Here is a 9,469-nt window from a genome sequence, read left to right on the forward strand (position 1 = left end):
CCCAGCCAGCATCTCCCCGCGGCGGCTGCCTGAGTCATCATCGCTCATTTAAACAAAGCAGCGACCCAGGTACGAGGCAGTCGCGGCCAGCCCGCCCAGGCGAGGGGCAGCCGGTGCCGCACCACACACCCCGGCCGAGGAGGACAGGGGGAGGGGGAGGAAAAGGCAAACAAAGCGGGGAGACCCGGCTGGAGCCGGGCATGTTGCAGGACGGGGGCGACCAACGTCCTCTCCTCCTGCCATAGCGGGGGTACTTCCCCGAGCTTCCTGCCCGCTGCCGCCCGCCACTGGGGTTTCCTGGACGGCCCCGAGCAGGCGCGCAGCCCTTCGCAGCCCCCTGCCTTCCTACTGTAGACGGGATGAGGTTTTATATTGGAAATGAGGGGGCAGGGGGAGGAGAAGGAGCGCACACGGAGCGATGAGTGTGCGGTGTCAATCAGAGGGGTTTTGTGTCTCCTTGACTCCTGATGGTGCATGGCTGAGGTGTCCCGGGTGGCACCACAATGAATATGAATAGGGGTCCTTGCTAAATGGGACAGTCAAAGCGCACCGCCCTGAATAATGGCACGTCATCCTAACTAGACCATTATACATAGGAGGGCTCCTTTTGTCTCTGCTCTCTGCTGCAGCTCTATAAAAGCCCCTCTTTTTCAGGCTGAGGTTAGTCCAAGCATACACTAACTAGCCATCCTGTAAACAGGCTGAGTAACCGGGGGGGAGAGAGAGAGAGGAGAGAGATTGAAGAGAGAGGGGGCTGAGGGGCTTTTTTCTTCTTCCTCCGTTTCCAGCCCTTCGCTGGCAGATCCTGCCGTCCGTTTACTTCTTTTTTGCCTCGTTTGTGTTTCTTTTTGAAGGAGAGTGGTCTTGTTCCACCACCTCCAGAGCAGGGAAGAGTTTCTTGCTCAGAAGCCTGAATACAATGAATTCTGACTCCAGCTCTGTCTCCAGCAGAGCTTCCTCGCCAGACATGGATGAGATGTATCTGAGAGACCACCACCACCATCACCACCATCACCACCACCAAGACAGCCGGCTCAACTCTGTCTCCTCCACCCAGAACGACCTGGTGCAGAAGATGTCTGGAGAAGGCCTCACCAGGAACGGCTCCAAGGCCGGAGGGGAAGGCAGCAAGTACAAAATCAAGAAGCAGCTTTCGGAGCAGGACCTGCAGCAGCTGCGGCTGAAGATCAACGGTCGGGAGCGAAAGAGGATGCATGACCTCAACCTCGCCATGGACGGACTGCGGGAGGTGATGCCCTACGCCCACGGACCTTCTGTGAGAAAACTCTCCAAAATCGCCACCTTACTGCTAGCCAGAAACTATATCCTGATGCTCACCAGCTCCCTGGAGGAGATGAAGAGGCTAGTCGGGGAAATCTACGGGGGGCACCACTCGGCCTTTCACTGCGGCACGGTGGGACACTCCACCGGGCACCCTCCCCACGCCGCTGGCACTGTGCACCAGGTGCATCCCATCCTCGGCAGTGCCTTGTCCTCCGCCAACACCTCCTCCTCCCTCTCCGCCTCCCTGCCGGCCATCGGCACGATCCGGCCCCCACACTCCCTGCTCAAGACCCCCTCGACACCCCCCGCCCTGCAGCTCGGCAGCGGCTTCCAGCACTGGGCGGGCTTGCCGTGCCCCTGCACCATCTGCCAGATGCCTCCCCCGCCCCACCTCTCGGCCCTCACCGCGTCCAACATGGCCAGGATCTCGGGGGAGACCAAGGACCTCCTGAAGTGACTCGGCGGGGCTCCCCCGACCGCTGGGGCTGCGCCGAGGCCAGCGCTCCCATGGACGGAGAGGGGGTTGCTGCCGGCCCCCTCTCGGGCCGCCGACGGACCTGCCCCTGCTGCCTCCCGCCCCACCAACCCCCCTGTAACACAGGATTAGTGTAGTAAGGACCTTGCAAAGGTAATGTTATACCCAGCTCCTCGGGCGATGTTTTCTTATTATACTAACTGGAAAAAAAAAAGTCCCTGTTGTAAAAAGAATGATAATGATGATAATAATAATATTAATGCCGCTGATGGTAATCAAATGTAAATGATTCCTTAAAATGTATGTAAAAGGAAAAAAAGAAAGACATGGTTGTCGTTGTAGTTTTCGCAACTAAGAGACAATGAGATCAGTTTGGGTTTTCCCCCCTTCTTTTTCCTGGCTTTTCCTTTCTTTCCTTTCGCACGGCGACACCTCCGAAATTTCCCGCTCCAAACCTGGCTGCGTCAGCGCAGCGGCGGCCCAAGGTAACCCAGAGAGTGCATGCATGCTTCCCACCCCAGCTTGTCACCAGCGGGGACCGGCCACAGGCAGCTCCCCTGGCAACAGGGACTTCCGAGACAATTCACTGAAGTTTTCGAGTGTGGTTTATAGTTTGGGGGTTTTGTGCTTGGGTGTTGTTTTGTTTCTTTCTTTCTTTGTTTCCTCCAAATTTCGCTGTGATGCTGTTTTGTTTGCGGTACTTTTTCTTCTTCCCTCTGTGAAGGAAAAAAAAAAGAGGAAAATAGTGCAAAACACAACACAACCATCCTGTGGATCTGTTTTGCAAAATCTTCGATCTCCTGTTCTCAGTGAAGTGTGCTAGTTCAGCTGGCTGGGGTACTAATTTCTCATGCTGGCTTTGGGTTTTTTTTTTGTTTTGTTGTTTTTTGGGGGTTTTGTTGTTGTTTGTTTTGTTGTTGTTGTTGTTGTTTTGGGGTTTTGTTTGTTTGTTAGGTTTTTTTTTTTTGCATTGCTATAGTTTGAGTTTGCATGCGGAGTCAGCTCTTGCAACATCAGTGACTTGTAGAACTAAATCGGAAGCTTTGTTGCTGTTTATTTCCTTTCCGGTACTTTTTCCTGGGATTTTGCTTGAAATAATGCTATTATTAATTTCGATTGTTGGTTTGTTTGTTTGTTTTCGGTTGGGGCATCAAAGACAACACCGTGTCTTTATTTTTTATATATTCTTGATAACTATCAATATATTTATTATTGACCAGTGTTTCTGGATGAGATTTCCAAATAAAATAAAAAATAAATTCCAAACTGACTGTTTCGCTTTTGTCCGGGACTGGACGCTCAGAAAAGGCGCCGTATTTGATCGCTTTGGGTTTCGCCAGGACTTCCCCAGCCCAGACTAGGAGGAGGTCGGCGCATCCCTGTGTGCGGCTTGGGAGCAGCCACGAGCCCGACGTGCTCCGCTGTGTGAGAGCTGCCGGGCAGCTTCCGGCAGTTTTCCACTGGGCTGGGAGCCGGCAGGAATTCAGCCGATGGCCGGTCCCGCAGACAGAGCCAGGCGGCTGGAGGACGGGCAGCGAGCACCACTGGGAGGGGCGCTGGGGCGTTTAGGGGCAATAACTTTTTTTTTTTTTTTGAGATCCAGCTGTCGGCCCTTTTCCGGGAGGGAAATGGCGAGATGGACAGGGTTCGGATAGGCATCTCTGCCCCGCCGGGAGGCGGTGCTCCATGGGGAGCAGCGCAGTGGGGTGCGGCATCCTCGAGGGAGCGCGGCTGGCGATTCCCAGCGCCCTCTGGCTCCGCGCACGGGAGCGGGTCCTGCACCCCCCACCCAGACCACGGCCCCCTGTCTTACGCGAAAGGGAATGTCCGGGAAGGGCCTGAAGAAACACGGAGAAGATGACTCCCCCTGATTCGCAAGGTGAGTAGTGAGAGAGGAAGGATGGGTGGAGCATTTAAACCGAAATGCCAAACAATTTTTGAAGGCACCTGTGAGTGATCCGTGCTCGTGAACTGCAGTACTCAAATCAAGATTAAGAGATAAACACACAAACGCAAACATTTGAAAATGAAAAGAAGAAAAAGAAGAATGTATATTTGCCTCGAAAACATACTGAACTAGCAAATCATGTTCTGAGAAATCACTCCCGGGCTGAAGTAAATCCTTACTGTAATTCAGCAAGATGATCAAGATATGCTGCAATTTCCCTCCCTCCTTCCCTCCTTCCCTTCTTCGTTCCCTCCTTCTTTCCCTCCCGTTTTCACCTGTTTTCAGTTTTTTCGCCGAGTGACCGAGTCACGGCGGTGTCCGGTCCCCGCCCGCCCCAGTCTCAGGGATTAGGGAGTCCTGCCGCCGGGGAGGGGGCACAAGACAGGGAGGTGGGCAATGAGACTGATGGGTGCAACCTGTGCTCCGTAAGGTGCTGTCCTTGAGGAGAGGGCCGAAGGGGTGATCCCCTTGGGCCGTCGGAGCTGTGCTCCGGGCTCTGTGCAGGACGCGGGCAACTCGCCCCGCCGTCCCGGTGGGAGAGGCTGGGCTGGAGCCTCTGCCCGGCCCCGGCAGCCAGAGGCACTCTCACAAACACTCCTCCCTTTTCCCTGGCGGTGCTGCCTGAGCAGAGGGCAAGCACAAGCCGGGGGAAACCCGGCAGAGGAGCGAGGAGCCGCGGGGAGCGGCCTGCGGGATGGTAGTCCGGACGCGGGGCCGCCGGCTCCTCCTCAGCTGACCCGACTGTCCCCGACGTATCCCTCCATGCGGGGCTGACACGGTTGGAGCACAAAGCCACGATCCCCCCCGTCCCCGCATCCTCCATCTTTCCGACCCCGGTTCCTCCTCGGCCCTGCATCCTTTCCCCTGGCGTGGGGCGAGCGGGGCAGAGTTGGAAGCGGCTTCTTCTGCTTCTGTCCCCTAGCTGCGTCTGCCAACAGCTTACCGAGCCTGCGACGGGACTGGGCTGCAAACTACAGTTGAGAGGAGGGAGAAGTCACCCTCTCTGTCCAGGAGCCGGCAGTCAGGTACCCGGGACCCGCCGCTATCCCCGGCAGTGCTGCCTTGCCCTAAAGTATCTCTGCCGCTCGGCCCCTCGGTCCTGGGGACGGAGGACGCCTTGCCTCAACAAAAGGTCTCTTTGGAGACATTTGACCCCCACTCAGCCACACAGAACCGTCCCGGGCTCTGCCTCGCATTCCCTGGCAGCGCCGGGCTGTTTTCCAGCCGCGAAGCAAGGGTGGGTGAACAGGCTTCTTCGCGCTTTTCCGTAGCAAAAGCGACCAAGCAGCTGCATGAGCCTGAGACAGGATTTTGAGTCGTCAGGAAAGGGGTGGCAAATGTCCCGTCCCCCCGGCTCCTATGCGGCAGCGACGTACTCCAGGAGGTGCGAGTCAAACGCCAGAGACTCGCCTCCCTGGTTTCACGTCCTGACCTGTGGAGAAGGGAAAATTGAAAGAGCATCTGAAGAGATGTGGTTTCCTTATCCTTTTCGATGGGTGGGGAAACGCTGAGCAACTTGGAGATATGATGCTGCAGGCGAGGAGGCACCTTTGGAGAGTCCCTTCCCTTCCCTTCCCTTCCCTTCCCTTCCCTTCCCTTCCCTTCCCTTCCCTTCCCTTCCCTTCCCTTCCCTTCCCTTCCCTTCCCTTCCCTTCCCTTCCCTTCCCTTCCCTTCCCTTCCCTTCCCTTCCCTTCCCTTCCCTTCCCTTCCCTTCCCTTCCCTTCCCTTCCCTTCCCTTCCCTTCCCTTCCCTTCCCTTCCCTTCCCTTCCCACCTTTCCAAACTTTCCCTTCTCTTCCCAAACCTTCTCTTCCCTTTCCCTGGAAAAAACCAACTAACTACAGAACAACTTCTGGAGAAACTGCCCATGGGGAGAGAAGGGAGAACAGTGGGGTTTTCTGTGGGAAGGTTTACCTCCACAAACACACTGGAGAAATAAATAAAATAAAAATAAATAATTAAAAAAAAAAAAAAAAGGGGGTTGAGCGATAGAAATAGGAAATCAGGAAAAGATTCGATGGTGGCAGAGACTAGCAGTGCCCATCCTGTGGGCTCATCCCTGCCTGACAGTGGGGCTGTAGGGTTGGGGCATGGCAGGGGACAGCTTGACTAGGCATACTTCTCCTTGGATAAATGTGAGCTTGGTTCTCTCAGGAAATTCCTTTCATTTTCACCGCAAAAGTAATGTCTGTGTGCACATATATAAAATACATATGTATGTACACATATAAATATAGATACAAATATATCAGAGGTGGATGGATACCATTCGTTTTCCTTTGTTAATGTCCTTGCTGTCCACTCAGTCCCGGCACAACCATGCCATGGAGAAGGCAGATGCTGCTGCTAGTCTTAGGGGGAAACAGCTTTCCCTCCTTTCCCAGTGCTTCCTACTTCCCATGGGGAAGGACCCTCTGCCCCCAGCTCCAGAGGTCCACCACAAATTTCACACCAGTCCCCTAGGCCTTGGGTGTTTGGTACGTTGTGTGGGGTTCCTTTTTTCCCCTACTCTCCCATCCCACCAGAAACCCCACCTGAAAACTCCAACACAGACCATGCCTGCACAGGTGTCTCTTCTCCAGCCACATGGGGCCAGGAAGGAGGTGGGGATGGGCTTGTGTTTTGATTAACATGGAAATAAAATGCAGAAATAGCAGCAGTACTTAGCTTCATTGCTTCAGTTTAGAGATTTATTGATGGGGAGATAAACACTAGGCTGGGGTCTTGTTCAGTAATTCACAGTCCCAATTAGTTATTACCAAATGAGCAAATCATTTTTCTTAGAAGTCAGAGAGGGGGAAAAAAAATATGGGAAAAAAGTGATTTTTTAATAGGTTACTACCCTCTGCCCCAGGTCCAGATCTCAGGCTGCCTGCCCAGCTGCCCTGGTTGGGGACCTACTCTCCAAGCAAAACTAATAAGAGGTTTATTATGGATTTGTGCCTCTTAAAATGCATGTGTCTTGCTCTGCCTCCCTCCAACTTTCTTTTGTATTTTCCTACTTGTTCCTATCCAAAATTTTTTATTTTGCATTTTCTATTATTTGCAGTCTTATTTTCCCTCCTTCAGAAGCAAGTAGGCATGGATTTGAGCTGGAAAGTGCTGCCACAAGATGACATTGTGCTGCTGCCAGGGAAAACAAAGGGGCAAGATTGAGAAGGGGAGTATAATCCTTTACTAGGTGCAGTAATATTGTTGAGGAAAATGGGCACTTTGGAGGCACACAAACCCATTCTCAGGTCTGAAATGGAAATACCAAACTAGTAGCTAATTGCAAGGTAAATACTAAAATGTAAGCAGATATCTTTCACTGAAGTTCTGTGAAATCAAAGGATTTGAGTTTGTTGCTTCATATTCAGTGTCATTAGAAATACCTTGAGACATCCACACCATAGTGCCAAAAAATGATCAGGGCCTCCTGAATATTCATATTTTACTGGACCACCAGGAGAGGTCAGGTGAGAAATCCTAAGGCATCCTAGAGGTAGTAATTACCTACATTTATGTGGCTGAATTGAGCCTTAGAATCACAGAATCATAGAAATATTTAGGTTGTAAAAGACCTTTAAGACCACTGAGTCCAATCATAAACCTAACACTGTCAAATCCACCACTAAACCAGGTCCCTAAGTGCCATCTTAGTGTATCTTGAATAGGGAAACAAGATAAGAACAAAATAGTCTTAAAAAAAATCTGTATACTAGAACCTTTTGAGTAAAATGCTAGGCTTTGACCAAAGAGAAAAAACCAAAACAAAACCCACCCAACATTCACAGAAGGATCTTCCCCCAGTTGCTTAACCACTTTTTAAACAAAGAAGCTTAATTGTTGCTTAAGTGTTGATAATTTTGTGTTTTCTGTTTTTTCAAGCGATTGGGTTGATTAGAAAGGTCTTAGAGTCAAATGAATAAAAGCAGGAGCAATTATGAATCTTACAACACATCAGGGAGGTGATAAGTTTTTGATAGAGCTGGAGCTGGAACTGTGCTCCCTTTTGTTCATTCAACAACTGCTGAGTAGGAGACACTGAATTGAAGACACCGAAAGAGTGAATGGAAGTGCCTGGAGCCTGCTTATCCTGACAAATTTTCCTTCTCATGTCATCCATTTCCCTCTTCTGAAGTTGAAGCAAACCCTTTTTCTTGATATGACGTTGAAGTAGACACCCGTGTAAGGACAGCGCAGCTGCAGAACAGTAAAATATGGCTGATGGGAAAAACTTCTTAAAGATTAGTATCATCAGTTAAGACTTTGTGACCAAAATCTGTGCCTAGGTCCCCCACGTCTCCTGAAGCTGTTGTGGGTTCAGGACAGGGTTTTATACAGCCTTAGTAGAAAACTGCACATCAATATTTTAATTCAATATCTTTATGTTTGTTTGTTATCCCCCAAAGTGTTGTTGCTGTTGACACGTACATCTTGAAAGATACCTGGCAGAACAGCCAGGTCTGGCAGATGGGCAAGGGAAAAAACTACAAGCAATGCAGTAATTTAGTATTTATGATGAAGATGATTTGCAGAGACCTCTAACTCAAAAACTAATGGATCCCTTGAAAAACATGTAGAGTGCTGACAATAAAAGAGATTTGCACAGGGACTGGTCCTGATGCCTTGTAAGATAATAAAAACAGATAAGACTCGATTTTTAAGGCAGAGATAGAAGACCGGAACCACAAAAGCTCCTGGTTATAGCAGGTTGGAATTATTCTCCCCTCAGTTATCATGTAGAACAACTTGATGAAAGGAAGATTTATTAGTGTTTAAATATTAGTGCATATAGTTTCATGATCATTGCACAGACATTCAGTTATAGTAAAGAACAAGTAGTTCTTCAAGTAGTTCTTCCTATTATAGTGTCACATGCAATGTTTTCAAAGGCAGATTTAAATACAGGCCAGTCAACCCCAAAAAAAGACAGGGAAGGAACTGTGGTCTCTGAATACAGGTGTCACTTCCAGGAAACCCTGTCCCATGTCAGAGATGGAGATGAGGATGTGATAGTGCTTTAGGCACACCAGTAGAGGAAATATTTTACAGATTATTCACTAAAGTAAAATTGATGTTTGTGTTATAAAAAATGCATTCTATTTTTGATTATGCTAAATGACTTTTCTGCATACTTATTTTTTGTGGGCTTTTTTGGAGTGTGTGTGCTTTTTTTCCTTTTTTTTTTTTTAATGTATTTCACTTTTGTTTTAATTGTTTTCTATCCAGTGGCTCTGACTGTCATGCACCAGGTGCTACCTTGCTGTGTTTCAGCTGCAAACTGTTAGGTGGCTTTCTGAAAAGCATGAGATTTCATCTGCATTTTTTAAAAAGCAGAGAAATGTTTTACAACTAGTAAAAACTTACTTTTACAAAATCTGACCTTTGACCTGAGGGTGTTGCGAGCCCTCATCCATGGGGTCAGAGGAAGAACAATAAAATGACCACATAAAACATTCTGTTTCCAGTATTTTTATTTTTGGTGATAAACAAAGATCTGTTAAGTGCTGTATAGAAAGTAGAGAACTAAAAATGTATTTTGTCCCTTGTACTCCCCTACCTCATGCTTTGCAGAAGAATTTGCCAGGCTGGATTTTGTGGCCTGTGCTGTCAGATCTTCACACAGCAAGTAAATTTTCAGGCACTAGGAGAAAGGCAGCTTGAAACATCTGTTGGGAGAGATTCCATCCCCAGTTTCAGTGCTTGGCTTTCCTCCTAAAACTGCAAGAGACAGAAATTAGTCACAACTATGGGGATCATGGATGGGATGATGGTTT

General features: G+C 49.5%; 1 protein-coding gene across 1 annotated transcript; it reads left to right on the forward strand.

Moving 5' to 3' along the window:
* The first annotated feature begins 250 nt into the window (after window positions 1-250).
* OLIG3 (oligodendrocyte transcription factor 3) lies at window positions 251-2,987 on the forward strand. Its single transcript, XM_064649370.1, has one exon. The coding sequence runs from the start codon at window positions 920-922 to the stop codon at window positions 1,739-1,741; it is 822 nt and encodes a 273-aa protein (XP_064505440.1). The 5' UTR covers window positions 251-919; the 3' UTR covers window positions 1,742-2,987.
* The last annotated feature ends 6,482 nt before the right edge of the window (window positions 2,988-9,469 follow it).

The sequence above is a fragment of the Pseudopipra pipra genome, chromosome 3 (genome assembly GCF_036250125.1).
Source record: "Pseudopipra pipra isolate bDixPip1 chromosome 3, bDixPip1.hap1, whole genome shotgun sequence".
Lineage (NCBI taxonomy): Eukaryota > Metazoa > Chordata > Aves > Passeriformes > Pipridae > Pseudopipra > Pseudopipra pipra.